We start from the raw sequence: 27,824 nt of genomic DNA, 5'->3' as shown, positions 1-27,824 counted from the left end.
AAGACCGAGATTTTTCAGGGAACCTTTTTGACACTGGATGATCATCAGGATATCCAATAATCTTCCAGCACTTATCCCTGAATGACCTTTTCTGTTACAAATAGGACAGATGGGTGCTGGTAGAGGTTCCTTTTGCTCAACTTGGCCAACATAGAAAGCAGAGTTGTCATTAACAGCCTGGTTTAGGCCTTTAAAGTTCTTCCTTTGAGCCTCCTCTTGCTAAAATATGGCAGCAGCTTCTTCCACAGAAGGAAGAGGAGTCATCATGAGGACATGGCTTCTCATAGTGGAATAAGAAGGATCCAAACCATTTAAGAACTGAAAGAGCATCCTTTCATTCTTCTCCTTGTTTTGAGCCTCAAGCCAAGTATTGATCTCAAATGTGACTTGAGTCACAGGAGGCCAATCTGTCATGATCTCAAGATTTTGCCACAGTATTCTAAGCTTAGTGAAATACTCATTAATTGACATATCTCCTTGGGAGAGCTCTTCAAGATCTTTGTTCAATCTGAACTTCCTGGCTCCATTGCTCACAGAAAACTGGGTTTGAAGGTAATCCCAGATTTCTTTAGCAGTCTTGGAGTACATCACAGATCTCTTGATGGATTTCTCCAGGTTGTGCATGATCCAGGAAATAAACAAAGAGTTGCAGGTGTCCCAAGCAGCTTCCTTTAGAGGATCATTGACAGGTCTTTTCACCACTCCGGTTAGGAACCCTAGATTTCTCTTGGTGCATATAGCAATCTCCATCTGCCTCTTCCATTCAAGGTAGTTTTCAATACCAGTCAGCTTGGTATCAACCACTACTGGATGGGTGCTTTCAGCAGGATGAAGATAGAGAGAATCAGAGTGATCCATGAAGAAGGGAGCACTTGTTGGAGTTGGTGTTGTTGAAACAATGTTAACAACAACATTGTCAGTGTCTGTTATTTGAATATTGTTGTGTGGATTTGCCATGATTTGTTTTTGAAAGTTATTGGAAAGATAGATAAAAGAAAGTTGTTGTGAAAAAGTGAACAACTTCTCGTTCTTAAATAGGCATAGATCCTTCCTAAAGTAGTTCAGCTTCAGTAAATGCCATTCATTAAGCGGTTATCAGTCTCCTCATTCCTGAGGCTCTGATACCATGTTGAGTTTAGTTAAACCAACAGGAATTGGAAGACATCAATGTTTGAAGTAGTACAAATGCAGTTGAGAGTTTGGAGAAATATAGTTGAATGTTTCATTGATCATTTAGTTGAGTTTTTGTATGTTGAATGCTTGAGCAGTGAGCCCAGAAGCAGCCTACATATATGCTCAATGCCCCTCTGTACAGACTGCTGGTCCAAAGGATGGACTGATGGACAATGCTAGTTACAGCTCTGTTTTAGACGCCTAAGTCTAACAAAATAAAAAAGCAAAGTACTCTTGTAATTGATTACATAAACTATTCAATTCTATCAAGGAGGATATTTTGTAGTATCTTTATAATGATCTTTTCTACAAAGTGGGACACATATCAGTATTAACAATGTAATAGATGCAGCTGCCAACTACAGCAAAACACCAATCAAAATCTTGATTAAGAATGGCACGTATATTGACCATGTTGTGAATCCCATTTGGAAGTCCAACATTTTTCTTCAAGGGAAAAATATTGCTGGAACTAGAATTATGGATAATAGGAACATTAAAAAGTATGGTACTGATGAGACAGCAACTGTAGGTATGTATAATGCATGGGAATATTTTGTTATTTTGAAAAGTATATCTTATTTTATTTATCTATAAGGGAACAAAAGGAGTATAGTTTTCTTATGAGACAGAGGAAAACTATTAAGCTTATCCAATATTTCAGTATGCTGGTAGTAAAGTAAGGCTTAAAGTGCATTAAAATTCTAGCAGCCACAATGGCTTTATTTTGTTAAACCAAGCTGACAAACTAGACTCTCCTTTACCAGCAAAAGTCTTTGTATCGTTATTTACAAAGACATGAATACTTCACTAGGGATCTGATTATGTTTTGCTTGTTTTTTCTTTGGTGAAATCACAGTGGTGGAGGTAGAGGGATTTATGGCACAAGACTTGACCATTTCAAATACAGCAGGAGCAAAGGCAGGTCAAGCAGTTGCCTTTAGGAGCGCAGGCGATAAGACTGTCCTTCATAGGTGCAAAAAAAGTTTAGCAGTTGCCTTTAGGAGCGCAGGCGATAAGACTGTCCTTCATAGGTGCAAAAAAAGTTTAGCAGTTGCCTTTAGGAGCATAGGCGATATCAGTCAGACATAGATTAATATAGTAAGAGTTGTGTCTGTAGAGAATCATGGCCAAAAAAAGTTCAAGAGTAGTCTTTGTTGTTATTGTTGTTGCCGTATGGCTATTCTTCGCAACAAGTGAAGCAGCATGCAATCAGCTTAAATGATGTCATGTCCTGTGGGTTTGATGATATTCTCATATATTGGCACCGGGGCATGTGGGTAAGGCTTTTCTATTTAATCTGCATGGCAAAATCGAGAGTTTCAGGGGGTAAGTTACGTGTACTTGTAAATGTCATCTCCTTGATGTCTGGTTAGGCGGGTAAGTAGTGCACCACTTAAGGTGATATGCAATTCAGATTCAGCATCACATTTGAAGCATTCAGGATTAGTATGTGCAAATGTCAACATTATCGATCAAGCCACTGCCACTCTGAAGTTGATGAGAGCTTTTTCTGTGCTCAGAAAATTTTGGAGCTCGAGGAATGTCTCACAGTAGCTTTTCACCGCCAGAACGCACCATCATCTATCATATACTCCCTTTGTCCCGGTTATTTGTTGTCCTTTTCCATATTGGGGTATCTCAGTCAATTATTGTCCTTAATATATAATATATTCAATCCCTAAGATCAAGGATATAAAATCAAAAATAATACTTGCTCAATAAATTACATATGACAAAATGACTAACCTAACCCTAAATTAATCTAAATTGGGAATTTAGAAAAATAAATAAAATATAAAAAGTATGGTACTGATGAGACAGCAACTGTAAGTATGTGTATAATTAATGAGAATATTTTGTTATTTTGAAAAGTATATCTTCTTTTATTTACAGAGACATGAATACTTCACTAGGGATCTGATCATGTTTTGCTTGTTTTTTTTGGTGAAATCACAGTGGTGGAGGTAGAGGGTTTCATGGCACAAGACTTGACCGTTTCAAATACAGCAGGAGCAAAGGCAGGTCAAGCAATTGCCTTTAGGAGCGCAGGTGATAGGACTGTCCTTTATAGGTGCGTCCTTGAGGGTATCAAGACACCTTGTACACCTAAAGAGGTCGCCACTTCTTTCGCGACACCATCATATATGGAACAGTAGATTTCATCTTTGGTGACTCCCAAGCTGTGTTCCAAAACAACATTCTGTACTTCCGCACTCCCAATCAACGACAAACAGATGTCCTGACTGCTCAAGGACGCCAGTATGCAGATAATGCAACTGGTATCGTTATCTAAAACTGCACTTTGACAGCTGATCCACGCTCTCAAGAGGCTCCTGGAAGTGCGTACCTTGGACGCCCTTGGAAGACATTTTCAAGGACCGTGATCATGGAAAGTTTTCTTAACACAGTCATCAATTCAACTGGATGGCTAGCTTGGGAGAAGAACAATAACACGTCCTTGTTAGAAGTGTACTATGAAGAGTACAACAATCAGGGTCCAAGAAAAAACACCTATGATTGACTGAAATGTCCTGGTTGCAAAGTGTGACGATCCGCACACTTCAAACCCTTAGTTTTATTTATGCTATGTAGTTTCATTTCCTCTTATATATTTTTAGTAAATACTTTCCTAGTTTAGCATAAGTTAGCATAGCTTTTCTTTCCTTAAATAGGTATATCGCTATTCTACACTTTCAATGTTTCCTGCTACCAGGATGTAACTATCAAATTTCCCTCTTTGGGGAGTACTAGTCAATCAAAAATCTACTTCCCACCAAGTTGCCTTCTTATTGCTTGTTGTTGCTTTCTTGTGAACGACTATTGCCTTCACTTCACTAACAAGCCTGTGTGTGTCGATCGAGACTAGGATTCCGACACCCACAACCTGAGACCAATTACGAACGCACCTGCAACGTTTTGTACGTTGATGAACCATGTTTTCCACGAGTGCCTGGACAAATTCGTGGTGGTATATCTGGACGATATCGTTGTATATAGTCGCTCATTGGCTGAACACGTAAAACACTTGGAGTTGGTGTTCGCGAAGCTACAAGAAAACCACCTATTCGTGAAAAGAGAAAAATGTGAATTTGCCCAACCCGTAGTGAATTTCCTTGGTCACATAGTGGGCAAAGGAAAACTGAAGATGGACCCGAAAAAGATTGCCGCTATCAAGGACTGGGGAACCCCAACGAGTGTGTCTGAGCTCCACTCTTTCTTGGGGCTCGCAAACTACTATCGAAGATTCATCCGAGCATACTCAAAAATTGTTGCCCCGCTCACCGACTTGCTGAAGAAGGATAATAAGTGGGAGTGGTCTATCGACAAGAAGAGGGCCTTTGAGAAGCTCAAGGAAGCGATGGTACAAAATCCGGTCTTGGCGTTGCCGGATATCATGAAGCCTTTTGAAGTTGAGATGGATTCATCTGATTACGCCCTCGGGGGGGGGGGGGGGGGTTGCTACTCCAAGATCACCCAGTGGCTTTCGAGAGCAGAAAGTTTAATGGAGCCGAGACTCGTTATGCAGTACAAGAGAAGGAACTCCTAGCTATTGTTCATTGCTTGCGGGGATGGAGGCACTATCTCTTGGGATCGAAGTTCGTTGTCAAGACTGACAATACCGCAACATCTCACTTCTTGACTCAGCCCAAGCTGAACAGCCGACAAGCTAGATGGCAAGAATTGTTGGCAGAGTTCGATGTGGAATTTGCTTATAGACCATGAGCCGCGAACAGAGTCGCTGATGCCCTCAGCCGAAGATGTGAATTGGCCACATTGCACACGATTGCTTATTTGTCTACCACCACAGTGGCTACCGATATTCAGGCTAAGGTGAAAGAGCACCTCGACCAGGACCCGGTGGCAAGGAATCTGGAACAATTAGCCATCGAAGGGAAGACTCGCAAAATTTGGATGAAGGATGGCCTCTTGTTCACGAAGGGACATCGGATAAATCTTCGTTCCAAAAGTGGCAGGGCTGCGAAAGATTCTCTTTCAAGAGTGCCACGACACATTATGGGCAGGTCATCCGGAGTGGCAGAGAACCTTATGCCTACTGAAGAGAAGCTATACTGGCCGCAGATGAAGGATGATGTGATGGAGTACACAAAGACCTGTCTGATCTGCCAGCAAGATAAGGGAGAGAAACAGAAGCCGAGGGGGCTGCTAAATCCTTTTTCCGGTACCAACTCGACCATGGGAAAGTATCTCGATGGACTTCATATCTGGGTTACCGAAGGTAGGGGCTCTCAGTGTGATATTTGTCGTTGTGGATCGCTTCTCGAAGTATGCCACATTCATTCCCCTTCCGAAGACGTGCAGTGATGAAGAGACGTCCACGATGTTTTTCAAGAATGTTGTGAAATATTGGGGACTACCTCATAGTATAGTCAGTGATCGCGACTCTCGCTTCACGGGACTATTTTGGGGAGAGTTGTTCCAGCTCCTTGGCTATAAACTTCGGATGTGCTCAAGTTACCATCCTCAAACAGATGGCCAGACGGAAAGATTCAATAGCATGTTGGAAGAGTACTTGAGACATTTTGTGGGCGCAACCCAAATGGAGTGGGTGCGCCTCCTAGATGTTGCCCAGTTCTATTTTAATGTTCAAACGAGCTCATATTCTAACAAGAGCCCGTTTGAGCTTGTAACAGGTCAACAGTCGTTATTGCCTCCCACAGTTGCAGATTCTTATGGTGGCCGGACGAAGAAAGCTAACGAGTTTACTAAAGAATGGAATGTCAATGCTGAGATTGCTCGCGCTTACTTGGAGAAGGCGTCCCGTCGCATGAAGAAGTGGGCAGATGAGAACCGGAGGCTAAGAGAGTTCAAGGTAGGCAACATGGTCATGGTGAAGTTGAATAAGGAGCAGATGAGATTTCTTAGGTGAAGAGACAAGCGGCTGGTGCGAAAGTATGAAGGCCACATCCAAGTGATCAAGCGGATTGGGGAAGTTGCTTACAAGCTTTACCGCCCTGCCTGGATGAAGTGTCACCCGGTCTTCCATGTGAGCTGCTTGAAGTCGTACCATCCAGATCCTGAAGATCCAACCCGAAACAGGAGCAAGCGCGCCAACATCCGTTCCAACCAACTTCCAGCAACATCAGCCGACTAATTCAGCCTTGAAGACTTAAAGACTTGAAGAGTTCCAGCGTTGCCGAAGACGGCAACAGATTAGGTGGGGGAGAGTGTGACGATCCGCACACTTCGAACCCTTAGTTTTATTTATGCTATGTAGTTTCATTTCCTCTGGTATATTTTTAGTAAATACTTTCCTAGTTTAGCATAAGTTAGCATAACTTTTCTTTCCTTAAATAGGTATATCGCTATTCTACACTTTCAATTTTTCCTGCTACCAGGATGTAATTATTAAATTTCTCTCTTTGGAGAGTACTAGTCAATCAAAAATCTACTTCCCACCGAGTTGCCTTCTTATTGCTTGTTGTTGCTTTCTTGTGAACGACTATTGCCTTCACTTCACTAACAAGCCCGTGTGTGTCGATCGAGACTAGGATTCCGACACCCACAACCCGAGACCGATTACGAATGCACTAGTGCTTGAGAAACACTAGTGCTTGTCGCTCTCGCTTGCATTCTTGTCGAGTGTTTAGACAAGGGTGCGCGTCACGCCCCGACTCAAAGTTTCGGACCGTTACATTTGGTATCAAAGCCCGGTCTTCTTGACGGGCTGCTGTTGTGGACAGCGGGGGCCCACGGGGGCGCTTGGAAGGAAAAGAGAAACAAGCGTTTGCATTTTTGTATGGAGTCGCCACCAATTTTTATGGGAAATTGGAACCGTTCGAATACCTCGTGTCATGTCAAGACACAAAGTAAAGACATGAACACTAAGCAATCGTTACCCTTAGCATTCTATGTCTAGAATGACTCTCGTGGATGCCAATGAACACGGATGTTCACAGAGATCTGGAGTAAGGGGTGAGGGTACGTATTAGGAAGCTCTTTTGATCGAACACCTAATCCCGCCCGCCTCGATAGCGGCCTCTACTAATGATTAGGGAAGTTATTCGTACTTGATATATCGTCGGCTATATGCATGCAATGCAACATCCAAGTTTTAGTCCTAACATGTGGAAATTAATACTAAGTCGGTTGACACATAGTTTAGCATACAATTAAGGTCGAGGTAGGATTTAAGTTCAATTACATGTGAGAACATACAAGTGGATACAAGAAATATGATAAATACAACAAAAGAAAATTACAATAAAAGAAAATTACAATAATTACACTGGATTAGGCGATTTATGTCGAAAATACCTTTAAAACGGATAATTTGAGAAAAAAAGAATAAAAGAATAAAATTACGAACAGATCAGAAGGTGATAATACGGATAATAGTTAATTATACGTAAGCTAAATAACTAAGTCAAGGCAAAAACGGAGTTCAGGGACAGAATTCAACCGAATAAAGCAAAAGCGCAGCAAGTCGCGTCCTTTGAATAGGCGCAGCGATTCTTTGCGTCTGTTCCTGACCTGAATTCTGGCTGTGAAGCCGGAATTGCGTGTTGTTAATATCAATTGGTGAATTTAATGATTGATTAAAATTATTTACTCGGATGAAAGTGTTTAATAGATTATTTACATATGATTGAGGGTCATGAAAGCGATAAACATGGACGAGACGAAATTAAACGAATTAAGATGGATTATTTACAGGAGTGAAAGATATTAACAAATGAAACGAATTAAATCAATTAATTAAGTTAGATATGACGGATTAATGACGAATATGCGATGAATACGACAAAAGACAGATGAAAACTATATCAAAGACGAATTCCAGAAACTCAATATTGATGAATTGAATCTCTATAACCCGGAATTGAATTTAATGACGAAAACCCGCAAATATTGGATTATAAGGGATTTAAGTCGGATTTGTGATGATTTAAAACATGTTAAAAATGATGACTATAATATACATGTGAATTATATGCTATTATGATGAAGAATTAACAAACAAACGAAACAAATAAAAGAACTTTGACGAACAACAGAGGACGAACGAAGAAGAAAGGAAGCAGGAACTGCGGCAGCCTCACGAAGAGGCGCAGCAGAATCGCGCTCCTTCAAGAGGTGCGGCGATTCTTTGCGTCCTTTCTCGGCGGTTATCTACTGGAAATCCGTAAAAAGAGGTTTTAAAGCATGGTTTTAGAAATCGGTTTTAATGGTATTTTCGACATAAACCTTACAATTGATGATGATACAAATAAATACAATAAACAAAAGAGAGATTTACACCCTCAGACTTACATGTTGACGAAACGAGAAGGACTAAGATATCGATTAGTGATGCTCGACGCGAATGCAAAGAAAGTGCCCTCGTAAGAGGAAAACGATTAATTAAGTTGATTGATGTGGAGTTGGTCAAATTGGTCGGTCATGCAAACGAGGCTGGTACTCAGAAGGATCCGAGCTTACGTGGTCGAATTTTCAAGCACGTAGACGCCAAAAAGTAAGAACAAAGTCTAGAATGCAAAGGGAGAAGAGAAGGGCGGACACTCGCGTGAGAAATATGAGGAGCGAAGGCTCCTATTTATACTAATCACGTGAAGGAATTAGGGTTTCGGAGACTCTTTGGAAGTGAATCTCGGAAATATATGAAAAAGATACGAGAAATACGCAGAAAAGGGCCTGGGAAGAGGTGCAGCAGCCACTGCGTCTCTTGGAAGAGGCGCAACACCTGCTGCGTCTGTTCCCAAGGGGTTTCCTCATGCGGAAGAAAGATTTCCGTGTTTGAGTTATGGTAGGACGGAAATAATTCGGTTTTCCTTAATATCTTATGTGAATATTACGGGAAATTGTTTACCAAAAGATAAAATTTATGAAATATGGAATAGAAATATCCGGAACATTCCAGAACATTCTGACTCGGAATTTAACGGTTATCAGAAAATGAAGACGGTTTTAGGTCCGGACTCCGAATGTACTCTAATTACTGTCAAAACGACCGTATCGGGACGTAGATGACAACTAAGAGGTAGACATTAATATTTGAGCAATCACTTGACGATAATATTACGAACTGTCACAAATCGTTCCGCGTAGCAAACATGCGGCCCAATCATCACCGGGTGGTTTGCGAGAGGTGCAGAAATGAGGTATCTACAGAGCCCCCACTTTGACTGAGGCTTGGTCAAGGCGAAAGTCAAAGTATAGCCATCAGGTCAATCGAAGATTACAACCTGACGACTATGGCGACGCGAGGCGGTTCAAGGGGTCTGAACCAAGGACCTGTCGTCGGGAACATTTTAGAGTCTGTCGACTATCGGGGAGGGTCGTTTAAAGTCCATTAGACTACGTAAGGAGGCTCGCCAGCCATAAGAAGGGATCATACCTGAGACGTCTTCTCGAGATGCTTCCGGGGTGCATAGGAGCTAAGGTTAAGACCTAAAAGATACATAAGGATTGTGCTAGGGTATGGGGCCCTAAAGGAAAGCATTGACGGGAAGGAGGCCAAATATAAATTCAACTTAAGGGTAACTAAAGCTTGGGTATAGGAACTCTATTGGTTTGGGAACTTCTGGAGAACGACTCCTTTGTCGAACTCCGCGGGGAAACACGAAATATTGTGGGTAGCAGGACACAGGCGGGAGCTGCTGAGAGAAAACTGCTTGGGTAGTCTTCGAGAAACAATTGCGAGTAGCAGGACACGGGCGGGAACTGTTGAGGGGGAATCTGCTTAGGTAGATGTTAATCCTCACGTCTTGAGAGGGACAGTACGTCCGCTTACTCTCGCTGGAGACATGATTGGGAATTATTCTTCTTGTCATGAGAGGGAAAGTGTATCCGCTTACTCTCGCTGGAGATATAATGAAGGTGTGTCGCATTCTGTGAAGGAATAAATGCTCGTTGCGACAGGCAAAAGGTCTTGGAAGGAATAAATAACGTGCGACAGTCTGCTGCTGGCTTGGAAATGCGGGCCGGAACGAAAGAAAATCGTCAAACGGACGAAAAGAATAAAATAGCATCGGGGAAGAGGCGCACCAAAGATGGGCCCACAAATAACGAACTCATAACGAATTTTTGAAAATACGTATAGAGGGAACACAGGGAAGAGGCGCAGCAAGAGCTGCGTCTCTTGGAAGAGGCGCATCGCTTGCTGCGTCTATTCCCCAAAGTGTTATTTCTGCGTAAAAACGCGATAATCAGGAGGCTTATGTTCATTTGTTCGAAACACAATTCACACAATTTCTCTCTCAAATCTTCACCATTTCCGCCAAGGTTTAATCCAAAAGCTTGCATTAATCATGACTAATCGAGGTATGTGTCTCATTCTTGCATTAATCATCCATATTTGTCCAATTTTGAGCCGAAACAATTAGGGTTTATGACCCATTTGATCGAAATTTTGGGGCTTTTCCCCCAAACGCATTTGCTTTGTCAAATTGACATTAGAAATGGATAATAGGTAATATTAGGAACATAACCATGTATTTGTCTCGGATTTTCGTTGAGTTTTGAGCCTTTGAGTGAAATTTGAGACGGTTTCACAGCTAAACCGTAAATTGCTTCGAAAATAGCCTTAGGATTGCCCATTTGCGATGAAACTTGATATTTGGGATCCTTGAATGATGGGTAAACTTTCTACCATCTCGGAATTTTGGTTTGTGACAGCTTTTTCAAGACACTTTTCTAGGGCATAATCGCCGTTATAACGAAATGCTGCCGAAATTTTGACTCGAACCCGAGACTAGGCTTCAAATTAGGCTTGACTTGACCTAAATTACCACATGAGTGATCGGGTAGGTGGGAATATGGCCAAGGATGGCAAGAAAAGAGCGATTTCAGGGCTTCCGAAGGCTCGAAAGTCTCTTAACCAAGGCTTGTCGTCACGTGACGCGGCCTAATCTTGCTTTAATGTTGCAGGTGATGAGGCTTCTACTTCTGGGAGAGCTCCCATGGAGATAGACGTTGCTACTGTCGAGGAGGCTTTGGAGCAGGCCTTCACCGCCGCGGTGATGGCTGCTGGGGACGAGGTCCATGAGGAGGAGGGCATTGAGGAGGAGGAGAGGCCCGAGGCAGCCAACGTCGGACGAGGAGGTCGTCACCGAGAGGAGCTCTGCGTGGCCGAGACTTGGGAGAGCGAGGCACTGCTTTGTGGGCTCTGAGAGGGTCACCCGTCCCCTGGGACGGTGAAGAGTTTGGTAAATAGGAATTCACTACTCATTACTCATCCTCTTTCATTCATTTGTTCAAATTCCTTTCAAATTTTATTCAAAACTAAAGATAGCTTTTGTTTCAAATCGCAATAGGAGGCCGGGAACATCAGGTCGTTCTCGGGGTACACGACAGCGATGGAGCACTACGAGCGGCTGTCGGCGGAGGAGCGGGCCATGATCGAGCGTGGAGCGTTCGGTCCTTTGGTGCAGGTCTGGAGGGACATCGCGAAGAGGAAGCTGCGGGCTAACCTTAGCCTGGTCCGCGCTTTCTTGGACTGATTCTGGGATACGACTTCCACGTTTCACATGCCTTTCGGTGAGGTGGGAGTCACTCCGGAGGACTACGGCATGATTTCGGTGTCCGCCGTGCGGGACCGAGGAGGTGGAGTGGCGAGACCGCCATGAGGGTGGACTCGGCCGAGGCGAGGAGATTGATCGGTTGGAACTTGTCACCGAAGGTGTTCATGATCGGGTTTGATACCCAGTTCCTACGTTCGAGACTACTTTGCGGGGAAGACCCTACCGTGTGACGATTGACGGGAGGGAGGCGGCTCCTCCTCCTGTCTGGTGAGCGAGAGGGCTCGTTTGTGGCTCGTGGTTTTCGTCTTCGATTTACCTCGGAGACAAGGGCGAGAGGTCTGTCGACGAAGCTTCTTCCCTTCCTCTCGACCGAGTTCCCTAGGGCGGGGACCGGGTCATCGGCTGGTTTCGCGGTCCTCATCCGCTTCATGAGGGCCATGGTTCGTCCGGAGTTGATGGAGAAGGGGACTTCTCCGGTGCCGTCTTTGTCGGGCCCGGACTACTCGCCGGAGGTATGAACCTTCCTTTAGACCAAAGTAAATTCCCTTTCTTTATCAAATCACGAAAGATCGTCATTGATTATTCTGCTTTACAGGCGTGGGTGTACTCCTACTTCCTGAGCCTCGCGCCCAAGAGGACGGAGCCGCTGGAGAAGGCCTATCCCGTGGTGAGGGATTGGGTGATGTGCCGGACGAAGAGCAAGCGTTCTTCTCACAACGTCTACCGGCGGGACGTGAACGCTCTTTAGCTAGACAGCGTGAGTATCTCACTTATATTCACTCGTGCTTCTTATATTTGCTTTTAATTGATCATAGGAATGATCCTTTTTATCTTGTCACAGTGGGTGCCCAGACCTTGGGCGGAGTACGCGGGAGCGCCTCCTTTCGTGGCTGAGGTCCTTCGGCCTAGGAGACCGAGCCGACTGCTGTTGAGGACGTCGATGGGTCCTGTGTGGTACTTGGGCGAGCGCTTGGCTCGTCAGTGTTTTCGGGACGTGTTGACGGTTCCGTCGATCCTCCCAGACGATGTTTAGGAGCCTTCGAGGCTGAGAGGGAGGCGGACTTGGCTGGTGCCAGTGGTGACGCCCTCCTTCTGCCTGGCGAGGACTACTCGACGTTCCTCTACGGGAGGTTGGCGTACTGGCCGGTAGTGGTGAGCATCTTTTATTTTTCCTCTTGGTTTGATTTTGAGAATTATGATGAAAGATCATCGATTAGTGAGAACCATTTGTCTTTGCAGGAGGTCGAGGCGGCGGGCATCGAGCCCCCAGAGTACCCTGAGACCCTCGAGTACACTGACGCGACCGGGAGGACGACGATCTCCGAGCTGCGTGACTTTGACGTAGCTGTGATGGATGCTGGCCTGGACGTTTGGCAACATCTGATTTGGAGGGTGAGCCTCTAACTTGTATAACTTTCGTGTAAGAACACATTTGATTGAGTTTGTTCAATTGTTGAGAATTTCTTTTGAAAATGCAGGTTGCGCCGTCTCAATTCGTGGCGTTGTGGAGGGTGGCCAACCGGCTGCGAGCTACTGTCGTCGAGGCACTTGTTGGCGGTCGAGGTCGTCAGGTATGAACCTTATGCCTATTTCATTTTTGATTTTTGATTTTCCGATTTTGCTTGAATCGATTGACATGAGCCGATTTATTGTTTACAGGGTGACCGCGAGCTGGAGCGAGAGTTGACCCAGTCTCGGGAGGAGACGGCTCGCTTGTTGAGGGAGCTCGAGGTTCGGGACGCCGAGATCGCCGTTCTTGGGGCAAGAGTTGCAGAGTTGGAGGGCGTCCAGCAGTAGTTTTGTGTAGCTTTTTGCCGTATTTTGTACATTTGTACATTTGGACCTTGATTTTGAACATTTTTTGGACTTTGTTTGGGGCTCGAGCCCCCAGTTTGTTGCACATTTCCTTTGTTTGGTGTATATACGACGGCCTGAGTGCCTTTGCTGCTGGGTTGTGTTGCTTGTATCTGTGAGTTAGTTTTGAACAAAGTTTGGTAGATGACGGTTTACGCCGTCATGTCGCCGAAATTTACATAGAAAACACGCAAAGCATACATTTATATATACATATGGCCTTAATTAGCGCAAAACGAGTGACTCAAAAGAATGCAAAAATGCAAAAAATTTGCCGGAAATGACCGGACGGTAGAGAGGGTTACCCCCTAAAAAAAGGAAAAAAATAAATCTATAAGTTAGAAATGTAGAAATGAAATTAAGAAATTGAAATTAATATAGAAATGTTGAGATTCTGTAAAATAAATTAAATGAGAAATGTTAAAACGAAAATTATTCTCTAAAATGATGAATTAAAATGAAAATATACAAGTGTGATAAAATGGCAAAAATGTCGACGTCGCCTCGAAATGCGTGCCCGTGAAATTAGGAAACCTGAAACATGGTAATCTTCTCGTATTTACCAAAATAATAACCCGTAGGAATAGGAAATTATTCATCATGGAATTAGAAAAGATCCAACGCGGAAAATCACGGAAGTGAAGCTGAGGAAGAGGCGCAGCATGAGCTGCGTCCCTTTGAAGAGGCGCAAGCAGTCTTTGCGCTTTGTTCCCAAGTCTGTCTGTTTCGACGGATTTTTGGAAACAGAAATTAGTATAAATAGAAGCGCGGGTGGAGCTTTTATTCACATAATTCTTCCGTCTCTTCTTCGTCTATTTACATAAAATTCTCAAAATAAATTTTTCATCATGAATACTTTGGAGATCCGCTTGAAGGAATGGACCAACGAATTTTCGAATATGGAGAAGCATGATATGGGTGCTTATAATTTTGGGTCTTTGTTGAGTTTAAAACTCATCAAGGTTGTTAAACCGTTCTTGGATGCTTGCCATGACTATTGGGACCCGAATTACCATGTTTTTGCGTTCCCTGGAGGTGATATTTGCCCATTTCCCGAAGAAATTGCTGCTATTGGCGGATGGGATCCCGAACATTTGCCTGCCATTCCTTCTACTTCGCAAGGGTATAAGAGCAAATTTAGAGACTTGCTTGGATTGACTAGACTTGAGGTGGACCGTCTAGTTATCTCGAAAGGCGTGAGAATCTTTGGACTTCATAGATCGATTCATCAACAGAGCCGACCCCACCGTTTCCCATGTTGCTAGGCGGAGGGCATTTGGCTTTTGCTTGTTGCATGTGTATGTCTTCCAAGGGCATGTTGATGAAGACTTGAGAGGTGATCCCCGTCTTTTGGGCCTTGTTGAGCGGATGGAGTCGCGCAGAGCCCAGCTTGCTTATGCTTAGGGGAGATTATTTTGGGCTTGGATAGTAGGAAATCCAACCGCGATCTACCGTATTTGGGAAGCCCCGTCCTTCTGCAGGTAAAAGACGTTTTTTTTTTCGTTGTCTAATACCCGCTTTTGGTAGGTTTGGCTTATGGAACGGCTCCGATTGATCGAGCCCCCAGTTCATGTGCTTTCCTATCATGCCCGCTCGATTGCAATGAGGACGAGGTTGTACATGGTGGACTTCACTCGGGTATGTGATTATTGGAAGAATAAGCTGAAGAGCGACGATGGCCCGTTGATTAGGTGGGTCGTACCGTGGTGGCACCTCAAATCTGTCACTGGAGTGTCTTCTTTGGATCCCACTAGGTCCGTGCGCATTCTTGGATTGGAGTTTATGGTGTGCATCTTCCCGGAAAGGCTGATGAGACAAGTTGGGCTGAAACAGACGATCCCGAGGCTTGACACCGTCCCGCAGACTGTTATGGCGCTTACTACAGAGAGCCGAAGAGAGTGGGCCATTAAATGGGCCAAAAGAAACATGTGGTTCTTGAATTTCTCTGCCAATGCCTTGTGGGTGTCGGATTCTTATCTGAGATGGAGAAAGGTTACTACTTCGGAAGAGCGCGAGAGACTGAGGAAGCGCGAGCCCGTTGATTACAAGGTGCGCGAGGGAGAGAAAGAGAAAGAGAAGCATCTGACAGAGGGAGAAGAAGAAGCCGGGTTTCGAGTTGTTCATCCTTCAAAGAAACCAAAGACTACTCCTGTCGCGGAAATGGTGATTGGCAAGAATGGAAAAGTTAGGCCTCGAGAAAGACCGTTGGTGATTAGGTCTGAAGTGGCGCAAGAGCGTCCGGCTCGAGGCCGTGACAAGAAACATGACAAGAATGACAAGGGCAAGGGGAAGATGGAGGAATAGCCCGAGTCTTTATTTATTATTTGATTATTATTATTATTTGTTGTTGTAATAAAAAAAGGTGGGGTTTTTAGAATCCTAGCCTATTCTATTTTTTATTATGTAGCGTACTATTATTATCAGAAAATGAATGAAATAAAAAAAGGTTAAATGGTTATGAAACCGTTGTGATTCTCTATTTATTATTCTTGTCGAATTTCAAATGCAATGCAAATGTCCTTCTATTTACATTTTAGATATAACGGGTTGAATCCTGTGAAGGATTGCCTACGTATTCACTTAAAAAAGTGAAATCAAACCCTTGCGCGTAGTTCGAGTAAATGTAAAAGAATAATTGTTCTAAGCAAGAGCTTGTAATGAACGTAGAAAATAAGCATGAGCTTTTGCTTACTCTGAAGGTGCGAATTTAGTTTATTTGATGATACGAGGATGACAAATTTGTCAAAATGCAAGAGCATAGTGACATTAGCTTATTTCAGCTTGGCCAGGGGCCGTTTATTTAGTGCCACAAGAGCGACACATGGGGTTACGCGAGGCGCGTTTTAGCTCCTATTCTAGGCATAGTATCGTTTTAGTTGGTCAAGGTTTATTGGGTTTGAAAACTCATTCCCGTCTAGGTCTGTGATTCTAACCGCACCCCCTGGGAGTATGGATTTGACTAGAAATGGTCCGGCCCAATTAGGTTTGAATTTTCCTCGTGGGTCAACAGGTAAAAGAGCTCTAACCGATTTGAGCACTAAGTCTCTCTCTTTGATGTTTCTTGGCCTAACCCTTTTGTTGAAAGCTCGTTTGATACGTGCTTGATATGTTTGGACATTATGTAAGGCGCGTAGCCTACGTTCATCCAGGAGGATGAGTTCTTCATATCTATCCTTCTTCCAATCGGCTTCCGGGATTTGACTTTCTAGTAAAATACGCAAGGATGGTATTTCTAGCTCGACTGGTTGTACAACTTCCATGTCGTATGTCAAATAGAAAGGAGTGGCCCCAATGGGCGTCCTAACAGATGTGCGATACCCCCACAAAGCAAAGGGTATCTTGCTTGGCCAATCTCTATAGTTGTCAATCATTTTCTTGAGAATTGTGACAACATTCTTGTTTGCCGCCTCTACCGCACCGTTAGTCTGTGGTCTATAGGGCGAAGAGTGGTGATGCTTAATCTTGTATTTGGCTAGCAATTGCTCGGTCTCAGCTTGGAAGTGTGATCCATTATCACTAATGATTTCATGTGGGCAACCATATCGACAGATGATGTTGTTTTGTATGAACTTTGCCACATTTTTAGCTGTAAGACTAGTGTAGGAAGCCGCTTCTACCCATTTGGTGAAATAGTCAATTGCTACTAGAATGAAACAGTGACCTCCTGTTCCGGCTGGGGTTATCTTCCCGATTATGTCAATTCCCCATGCAGAAAATGGCCAAGGGGATGTCATTGCATAGAGTAATGAAGGAGGGACATGTTGTACATTCCCGAAGATTTGGCAATTGTGGAAATGTCTTACGTATTTGATGCAATCGGATTCCATTGTGGTCCAATAATACCCCAGACGTGTGATTTTCTTTGCCATCATAGGCCCACTCATGTGAGGACCGCATTCTCCGTCGTGGACTTCTTCCATCACCTTTCGTGCCTGTGAATGATCAAGGCAACGTAGGACTACACCAAGAGGTGTTCTTTTGTATAATTCTCCTTGCATGAGAACGTATTGGGAAGCTAGTAAGCGTATAGCACGTTGTCCCCTCTTGTCCATATCCGGTGGATAGGTACCATTAAGCTTAAAATTCAGGATTGCTTGGAACCAGGATTCCTGCGCGATTTCTTCTTCATCGGTGATTTGGTGGACATAAGCCGGCTCTGACCGTCGTTCGATGCACAAAGGCATTTCCATCATGTGATCCGGCATATTAATCAGAGATGCAAGTTTTGCAAGAGCGTCTGCAAATTGATTTTCTTCCCGAGGTAGGTGTAGGTAGGTTACGTGATCAAAGAATTGAGCGACTTGGTCTATTCTAGCCTGATAAGGTGCGAGGCTTTCGCTTCGGATTTTCCAAGATCCTGTAACTTGGTTGATGATCAGTGATGAATCCCCATGTACTCGGAGGTTTTTAATGCCTAAGCTCACTGCCGCTTGTAGTTCAATGAGACAAGCTTCGTATTCAGCATTGTTTGTCACCTCGAAGTCGAGTTTGACAGCAATTGGTGTATGCTCGCCTTCAGGAGAAATGAGCAACACTCCTATTCCGAATCCTCTTAAGTTCGATGCTCCATCAAAGTATAGGTCCCAGGAGTCTACATCATTTTGGAGTATATCCTCGTCTGCAAATGACCAAGTATCTATTGTTTGTGTGTCATTGATAGGATTTTCTGCGAAAAATTCGGCGACGGCGCGACCTTTTATAACTTTCAGTGGCACGTATTTGAGGTCGAATTCTGAGAGCATTAGGGTCCATCTTGCTAGGCGTCCGTTGAGGACGGGTTTCTCGAAGAGGTATTTGACTGAATCCATTTTGGAGTATATTTTGACGGAGTAGCTAAGCATGTAATGGCGTAGCTTCTTCGTTGCCCACACAAGAGCGAGGCATGTCTTTTCGAGTTGTGAGTATTTGCACTCGTACTCCAAGAACTTCTTACTAAGATAGTAGATAGCTCTTTCTTCACTTCCTACAGATTTGAGCGCATGGCACCCATGGTCAAGCTTTTGCCATTCTTGTGAGATATAAACCAAGAGGTTGATCTCGTTGTGGTGGTATGAGCACTGGTGGTTTAGCCAATATCTCCTTGATTCGGTCGAATGCCCTTTGACAATCATCATCCCACATGGTGTGGTCCGTTTTCTTGAGTTTCTTGAAGATAGGCTCACAAATCATCGTGAGTTTCGATATGAATCGACTTATATATTGTACTTTTTCTAGGAATCCTCTGACTTCTTTTTCTGTTTTAGGTTGTGGCATTTCGATCAGAGATTTGATTTTGGAAGGATCTATTTCTATACCTCGTTGGCTAACAACGTATCCCAGGAGTTTGCCAGATGTTACCCCGAATGTGCATTTCTGAGGATTGAGCCTCATGTTGTACTTTCGTAGCCTTGCGAAGAACTTAAGAAGGTTCGCAATGTGTCCCTCTCTTTCCTTGGATTTGACAATCATGTCATCTACGTATACCTCAACTTCTTTGTGCATCATGTCATGTAGGAGTGTAGTTGCGGTGCGTTGATATGTAGCTCCGGCGTTGATCAATCCAAACGGCATTACCGTATAACAATAGGTTCCCCATTGGGTGACAAAGGCGGTCTTATGCATATCTTCCATGGCCATCTTGATTTGATTATATCCCGTATACCCATCCATGAAGGATAGTAATGCGTGGTCCGCAGTATTGTCCACCAATATGTCGATGTGAGGTAGAGGGAAGTCATCTTTTGGACTTGCTTTGTTTAAGTCCCTAAAGTCAACACAAACACGGATTCTCCCATCCTTTTTGGGTACGGGTACTATGTTAGCTACCCATTCAGAATACTCGAAAACTTTGATGAACCCGGCTTTGAATTGTTTGTCAACTTCTTCCTTAATCTTTAGAAGCCATTCCGTTCTCATTCGTCGAAGCTTCTGTTTTACAGGTTTGAAACCTGGCTTAATCGGAATCCTATGTTCGGCGATATCCCTGTCGATCCCTGGCATGTCTTTGTAGGACCAAGCGAAAACGTCTTTGAATTCATTTAGGAGGTCTATGAAATCGGCCCTTTCGGTAGAGCTCAAGGTAGTCCCTATCCTAAGTTCTTTGGGTTCTAGTTCGGTTCCTACATTGATGGGTTCGGTGTCCTCTATTACTGGTCCCCCTTCCCCTTCCTGTAGTATTTCTTTGGCTACGTAGGGAGGTATTTCGATTGAGTCCGGGTCTTGGTCATCCTCGGTATCATCGTAAAGTAATTGCACTCAAGATAACACAAAGAGTAAGCGGAACCCGATTTATTCATATTAAAATTTGAGTAAAGTTGAAACAAAGAAGCCAACTGATCCATGGTCGGTGGCGGCAAAGGGACAGTGGTTGGGGCATTTCCCGAACTCTCGTGACTACTCGAGGCTAAGCTAGGAGAAACAAAGGGAGTGGGGATGACGACAGGAGTAGACTCTCTAATGACTTCTCTAGACTCCGACTCTGACTCCGACTCCGACTCGAACTCATCGTCTTCTGGTTCTCCTTTGAACATCTCTCCTTCTCCAGTGGTGAGCTTGAAGAGTCTTCCTTGATTGTTGGTCCATTTGATTGATTTTCTCCATCCTTTCGTTTGTCTTGCGTTGGTTTCGTGATTAACGCGGTGGGGTTGAAGCGATCGTCTTGAAGTATCATGGTAATGATCTCATCTCCGCGCGCCCTAACGAATCGATCTTCTCCAAACAATAGGCTAACAGCTTGTTCGTCTAAGCAAGGTGCTTGACGGGTTTTGACGGTAGGAACCGTTTCTGGAGGGATAAAGTAGCAATCGTGAAAGATCTCGATTCCGGCTAGCTTCCTCTCGAGATAATGCCAAGGTTCGGGAAATCCGTGAAAGAGTTCTAAACTTCCTTCTTGAACAAAGTACCCATTTAAAGTAGGGAGATAGGGTCGCATTTGGACTCCTACGTGCTTACGGTTTTGGACTTGGGCAAGCATTTCGAGAACCTCCTCTTTTGTGGGTTTGTACCCTAGTCCAAGTGGTATCCTCTTTGAGTTGCCTTCCTTGTATGGTGCGAAGGTGTTTCTTCGAGTTGGGTTTAAAGGCATTCCAGGGAAGTATCCCTGGGTTTTGAGTATGTGGTTGACCACCAAGTTGGAGTAGGGATTATAGTATAAGGGTGCCAACTCGCTTTCTATGACACTTATACTTTGGAAGCCCCCAAGTTCGTACACGGGATCCGCAAGGACTTGATTGTTTGACTGTTTTTCGATTATTGCCTTGATGGGTGACGAAGTTGTTTTGACAGGCTTTTTACTGATCTAGATTGTCCTGCCAGGGATTTATATGTAGGGTGATCTAACTCAAACAACTCGCCTGATTGGTATAATTAAGTGCAAAATGAACTAATAAACAATGACACAAAGATTTTTATACGTGGAAAAACCCTGGGAATAAGGGAAAAAACCACGGGCACCAAGCCAGGAGTGATTGTTACTATGGTTTTAGATAGCCTGACAGAGTATTGTTATATCAGGCGTGACAGGCGAATATATAGCTTAAGAATACAAAAATATAAGTAAAAGTGAGGGTATATCTGATGTCCCTTCTAATCTTCTCTTCTTTTCTATTTATAGCTGATCTCTTCCTCCTTCTTATGCCGTTTAGGGTTTCCTGGTAAATAGGGAATGTGCCCTATTTACCCGGAGGTGGTTGCCTCTTTATTAGCCGTTGTTTTGATTGCTTCTTATATCATAGCTTTCTCGAATTGGTCTTCCTTTTTTGTAGGGAACATATATCAACTGCCTATTTGTCGCCTGCAGTGGCCTGGTGCTTTTCCTTTTTGGGTTGCTGGTTATCTTTCGCCTGTCTTTCATCAACTCCTGCTTGGTGCCTATCCGTGTTGAATCAATGCCTGGTTTCAGATGTATTTTGCCTGGAAGTTGTCCTTGGCTGTTGCCTGGCCTATATCAGGTCAGGCAGGATAATTTAGGGCCCAATAATTGCCCCTTATCTGCTTATTCCATTATTGGGTCTGGCCAGGAATAAGGAGATAAAAATTTGGGCCAGGCAAGTGATTTGTGCAGGGTCTTTTTATCGGATTTAGAATTGGTGTTTGATTCAACTTCTTGTAACGGTTATTTGTCATTAATAGGGTAGGTTCACAAAACCCTAGGAGAGTCATGAGTAGTCTCTACCACTTGCTTTTCTAGCCGTTTAGAATTTGCGGTTATAAATATCCTTCCTTTGCCGTGATTGCTTCCACATTTCAATCCCCAAATTTCTTCTTTCCCTTTCTAAAAAATTCTCTCTTTGAAAAATTCATCTTCCAGAAAAAATAAGATATGGCTGGTGGCAGGAGAAGGACAAAGCGACTTCAAAAGCTCCGCCGATTTGAAAAAGTTCTGTTGAAGTTGAAATGGTTTCTGCTGAGGTTGAAGGGGTCCCTGATATCATCCCTGAGGATGATGTGGTGGAGGTTGTTGCTCCTCCAGAGGTTTTGTCCATGTCTTATAAGGGGGTTGAATATTTTCCTAATAAGGCTTTGGCGGCTTCTTTTCAAGAAGCCAATCAAGCGAAACCGCTTTTGAGCATTATATAAAAGGGGGGGCCTTATTCCTCATGGGGATGAGGTTTGGATTCGAGAACGGTCTGTCGGGGCTAATTGGAGTAGCCCGGGTTGGTTTGTATTTTTGAGTGGGCGTTCAGGGGTGGCGGTCAGCTTCCCCTTTCTCCTTTTATGACTGAGGTGATTAGGGCTATTAGGGTTCCTCCGTTTCAACTCATGCCAATGGTTTGGAAAATTGTCCATTCTATTGAGCATTTATGTTCTAAGCATAAATTGGTTATTACCTTGAATGATTTCAAGAATGTCTATCACCTGAAGAGTCATTCTCTTTGGGAGGTTCAATTTTCGAGTCGAGTCAAAGATGTCTCACCCGATTACCAACTTTGATTCGGGGGGATGATAAAGGATGGGCTCAAACTTATATGTTTATCAAGGTGATTCGATTGCCCCTGACCTGGACTATCTGAATTATCCAGCTGTTGAAGGAGGTAACTTTCTTTCCTGCATTATTTTTGGTTTGGTAATAATATGTTTTGGAGAGTTTACTTACTTTGCCCGTGCTTTCTTTTAGTAAATGATTGGGTGAATGATCCTGATGCTGAGGGGTGGTGTGGGATAGCGGCGTTTATGGCGTTGACTGAAGAGGAGAGGGCTTGGCCTGCCTGTCTAGGGCAAGCTTCTATGCCTCGTTTTAAGAAGGCTAAGTTGAGCACGTATAAGCCTGTAAAGAGCACTAAGGTTCCAGGGGCATCTTCGTCAGGGAGTAAATTCTTTTGCTTATTTTTGTCATTCTGTTTCCTGTGTTGGATTCATGCTTATATTGCTGATTTAGAAACTCGTCGTGCAGCTACCAGGGCTTCTGCCAGAATTGCTAGTTTTGGCATGTCTGTGGACTTAGGCTTATCCGCCAAAGCCGCCTTTTTTGTTCCCTACAAAAAAAAATAACATATAAATTTAACATATAAAAACATTCAACAATTAAAAATGTAACACATATATATATATAAAGGTATTTCTTCTAACCCCAATCGCTTTCATTTGCTCGGGCGGAGGAGGCGGCGGAGATATCTTCGCCAAGTAGATGTGAGTATCAGGCCATTGGATGAAACTTCCAAGCGCATCTCCCAGAATGGTAATGTCGTCACGAATGGGACGGCGGTGGAAATTTTTCATGGCCTGGATTGATGTAGTTATCTCTACTATTCTATAATTCGGCAAAAGTTTTTCGCCATGAACTACGATTTCGGCTCTGCAGATTTGTTTTCTACGAGACCCCGGCCAACACGCACAGGTGGCTTTTCGATTCTATTAGGTCAACAAGAATAATGGCCTCTTGTTTACGGCCTGAAGAATATACACATACATACATTATTATATCTTTGCAAAAACGCTCAAACATTCAAAAGATTTTGCAAAACGCTTTTTCTGTCTCGGCCGATTTTTGCACAAACTTCAGCATTCATATAAATTTAACTAATTAAACACTTCATGCATACCTTATCGAAAATAGGAACCGACTTGAAGGGGATGTATCTTGTTTTCCATCACCGTCTTCTCATCAAGTTGCATCTCCTTTTCGGACCCATTATTTACCTAATAAAATTAACCAATTCAATGGCACCATGTCGGAAGTTGGCGGTGAACACACCCCCGATCTTACCCAAAAAAAAAACAAAAGAAAAATAAGGAAGTATTAGGTACCTGATCGGCTTTAGTTGTTACAACTTTAGAAGCATTATTAGGTACCGATCTTTCGAATCTCGTTGACCGATACTTCCTTCTCATGTATTGCCAAGGTAGTAGCGGCCTCTTCACCAATCTGTTGTACCTTATTATTACCCCTTTAGAAATGACATCCTCCATCATCTTCACTTCTTCTTCGGAAAGCTTACCTCCAGCATTCAGCTTTAGTAGTACGGATGCCATTAATCAAGTCGCTTGCCAAGAATGTAATGTGTCGCAATTTTTATCCCAACAATAACATGTGAATTGAACTTAAATGAAAATAATAGAATAAATGTTACCATGTCGGCGTTCTCGGACTTAGTCTTCCTTTTCTTCTTTATCGGGCAGTTTTCCCATAATATTTCGTTACTCCAACCTGTAACGGGACGCCCCTCAAACGACCGGGATGTTCGGGTCGGCCGATCGCTCTAGCAAGAACGTCATTACGACCACCGGGAGTGAATTTCCCTTCTTCTACCTCTTTCAATACGTTATCCTATAATATATTAAATAAACTTCAAATTATATTTGTGACTAAAATAATAAAGTTAGTAATGAACTCGTCTTAATAAAATAATGCTTACTATGTTGGCCAAAACTTCCTCATCGTATTTGTCATGCGACGACCGGGATCCTTTAGGCGTGTGCCCATGTTTATAAGTTACATGCCGATCCACCTCTTTCACTCCCTTTGCCACCTACACATTAACATGGTAACATTTATACACGTAAATGTGTATCAATGCAAGTCCAAGTGTGATTAAAAAAATAAAGTCTCACAGGGCAATAATGCATGCTACTTACGAGGTCCTCTTCTATCTTTCTCAGAATCGCCTCGAGAACCATAGAATTTCCCCTTCTTGCATGAAATGTTAGCACGGTTTCTTTTGCTAACGGCCTTCAAATAATTATATAAAAGCGCAAGTAGATGAGATAATAAAAAGATTATATAAAGGACTCATTAATTAAAAAAATGATAGGTAAATCGTTAAAAGGCGAGGATATTTAACCTGAAACTTCTCAGTAGTTCTCATCTTTTTGAAAAGATCCCATTCTTCCTGCTTGATGGTGGGACACTTGTTTTCCGGTGGGCTCTTACGCATCTCCCCCGTTGCCTTGTCCACATACAACCAATCCCTAGCAACGCCACACTTCCACTGCCTGTGGACATCCGCTGCCTTATGCATTAAATACTCATCATGGCTTTTATCGGGTATAATAAAGCCTTCCTTTACACGAGCCAAGTATAACTCCGCCAATTTTGGATTCAAAGTTCTAACATCATCTAAATGGATAGGCACAAACTGTCTTGTGCAAGCACCAATCCAACTGGAGAAAAGACCCGCATTTGGACCAGTAGGGAAACCCATCTCACTCCATGTTATTTCGAACGGCTGTTTAGCGGCTATAGCTGCAAGGACTCTCTTGCACTTCGTAGCACCCCTCTCACCAGGCTTATTATCACCAGGCTCATTATTCTTTTGACTTCTTTTACGTTTTTCACCCATGATAATCCTAAAACCCAAATATGAATGATATAGTAAATGAACAACTTAACAACGTACATGCAGAGTATTATCTAAACCCTAAACCCTAATAGGAATGAAAATTTAAAACAACAGATTGAGCTTCTAAAATCCTAAACCCTGATAAGAGGAGTAAAGTAGATGATGCGGGATGATAAAGATAACAAAGAAAACGAAAAACAAACAGATGCATGAAAAAAGAAACAAGATGATCGTCTTAAAACCCTAATGACGAAACACAAAATTAAAGTGAACATACCTGTTGATGATGATGATAAAGAGAACGAGCAGGATGATAAGGGAAGGCAACGGAATCGGGCTTTAAATCGGGCGACGGCGGCGGCGACGAGAATGTAAAAAGCGAGGAAGAGAGAAGAATTAACACAGGATACCAACGGTTGGAGTAATAATGTTGTGTGTGTTTGTGTATGGCATCTTTGGATGGGTTTCTATATTAGTTTTTTATTAAGACAAACTATTAACAACGGGTGCTCAACGAAGAACCGTTGTTATATGTTAATAACAACGGGTCAATAAAAGTAAACCGTTGTCAAAAGTTTATTACAACGGGTAAAATATACCCGTTGTAATATATTTTCACCAAATTTGCGCCAAAATGAAATATGTCAAAAAAAATAATTGACAACGGGTAGAGGTACTACACCCGTTGTTGAAAGTATTAACAACGGGTAATTTAAATATAACCGTTGTTATTGTTGAACCTCTTTTTTTTAAAAAATAACTGTAATTCCATTACAGTCGAAACCTGTAACAATACATACTGCAACATTATTCAGCAATTTCAACACCAACATCCACATCTAATAATAAGATCAAGAAAATAAGACAACTTACACCAAAGATGCATGCATACCGTGTCCCGATGAACTATCTCAGGATCGGGACGTTTCTTGGATGTCATAGTTTCTTCGTTAACCCAAATACCTTCACCATGGTCATCTCGCATATAGATGCTTTCAGTGTCCTCATGATCAGTGTCAACATCGTCGAAATAAGATACAGTGGTAGACTGATCCATTCCCTCAAAAACGACATCCCGATCATCATCACCATTATCGGATGGACTACTCCTTCTTTTCCTTATAGACAAGTACAATGAGACCACTTCTTATCCATAGGATCGGTGACATAGAACACTTGTTTAGCTTGGGATGCCATTATGAAAGGATCATCCTTATTATTGCCAACCTTACCCAGATTGACCAACGTAAATCCCATCTTATCCTTTCGGACACAATGGATGTTGTTATCAACCTTGATTACATCGAAACAAAGGCATTGTGAAATCAATGTAATCTAGTACCAATATTTCTTGAATAACACCATAATAAAGGCATTTTCCCCAAATAGGCTTTTTATCTTTTGAAGTAGCAAAGTGCATTGCCTCAAATTCGGAACTCACACCACTATTTTGCATTGTGCTCACCTCATCTTGCTCGCGGGTGTAAAAAGTATATCCATTAATGGCAAAACTGTTGTAAAAGGTGACCCGGGCATTTGGACCTAAACCAAGACGTAGTAACCTAGGAGAGATGTCATCACCAGTTTGATCAAGTAATGTAAGACAATATTCCTAAACCACTGGAAACGTCTTCGTATGCTCGTTCGCAATCCACTTCTCGGTCTTGTTTTGGTGATCGTATTTGAGCTCATCTTTGTGTTGTTGAATATAAGGTTGCACCTCATCTTCGTTGTTTAGCACATACATGTGTGCTAAATGCAACATTTCACGTGTCACAATTTTTTCAACCCGGCCCCTAATACCTTTTCCGATCATCCAGTCACTATGACGATTCTTAGGAACGCCAATCAACTCCTCAGGGGAGAGATGAGCGTAACAATATGAAAGAGCTTCGTCTAAAATAGCGCGTTCAGCAATACAACCTTCCGGACGATACCGATTAGATGTATAGTCCTTGTAGACTTTCATCAATCTTTCGAAAGGATACTGGTATCTCAAGTACACGGGCCCAAGGTACAAAATCTCCCTAACCAAGTGAATGATTAGATGAATCATGATAGTGAAGAAAGAGGGTGGAAAATACATTTCCAACTGACAAAGAGAGGTTACAACGAGGTCCTGCAATGAATCCGCGTCATCGGGATCGATGACTTTCTCGCATATGGACTGGAAGAAGAGACAGAATCTAGTTATAGCATATCTTACCTTTTCAGGTAAAATGGAACGAATAGCCACAGGTAGTAATTGTTGCATCAAAGTGTGACAATCATGTGACTTTAACCCGGTGAGTTTTAGGTCTTGCATCGACACTAGGCTTTTGATGTTCGACGAATAACCATGTGGCACTTTAATTCCATTCAAGCATGCACATAACTCTTTTCTCTCATTCCGTGAAAGGGTAAAAGCCGCTGGCGGTAAAAATGTATGATTACCTCTCTTCTGTGGTGCCAACTCTAGCCTAATACCCATCATTTTCATATCTTCCCTAGCTGCGGCGTTATCCTTTGTTTTACCAGGAACATTCAGAAGGGTATTGATAATATTATCACAGACATT

General features: G+C 42.9%; 2 protein-coding genes across 2 annotated transcripts; one reads left to right on the top strand and one right to left on the bottom strand.

Annotated features, from left to right (window-relative positions):
- Window positions 1–219: 219 nt before the first annotated feature.
- LOC141608476 (uncharacterized) lies at window positions 220–957 on the bottom strand. Its single transcript, XM_074427826.1, has one exon. The coding sequence runs from the start codon at window positions 955–957 to the stop codon at window positions 220–222; it is 738 nt and encodes a 245-aa protein (XP_074283927.1).
- Window positions 958–1,126: 169 nt separating this feature from the next.
- Window positions 1,127–3,697, top strand: LOC141608475 (pectinesterase/pectinesterase inhibitor-like). Its single transcript, XM_074427825.1, has 6 exons — window positions 1,127–1,169; window positions 1,269–1,352; window positions 1,520–1,705; window positions 2,033–2,254; window positions 3,133–3,225; window positions 3,486–3,697. Exons 1-6 carry the CDS (start codon window positions 1,127–1,129, stop codon window positions 3,695–3,697), a joined length of 840 nt encoding a protein of 279 aa, XP_074283926.1.
- Window positions 3,698–27,824: the final 24,127 nt, after the last annotated feature.

This window comes from Silene latifolia, chromosome 10 (assembly GCF_048544455.1).
Source record: "Silene latifolia isolate original U9 population chromosome 10, ASM4854445v1, whole genome shotgun sequence".
Classification (NCBI taxonomy): Eukaryota; Viridiplantae; Streptophyta; class Magnoliopsida; order Caryophyllales; family Caryophyllaceae; genus Silene; species Silene latifolia.
This window is presented reverse-complemented; position numbering and strand designations above follow the sequence as displayed.

Coding starts and splice junctions, on each gene's coding strand:
- LOC141608475 (XM_074427825.1), top strand. CDS start 1,127: ATGTTGAGTTTAGTTAAACCAACAGGAATTGGAAGACATCAAT. Junction 1,706..2,032: donor TGATGAGACAGCAACTGTAG/GTATGTATAATG, acceptor GTGAAATCACAG/TGGTGGAGGTAGAGGGATTT. Junction 3,226..3,485: donor AATTGCCTTTAGGAGCGCAG/GTGATAGGACTG, acceptor GCACTTTGACAG/CTGATCCACGCTCTCAAGAG.
- LOC141608476 (XM_074427826.1), bottom strand. CDS start 957: ATGGCAAATCCACACAACAATATTCAAATAACAGACACTGACAATGTT.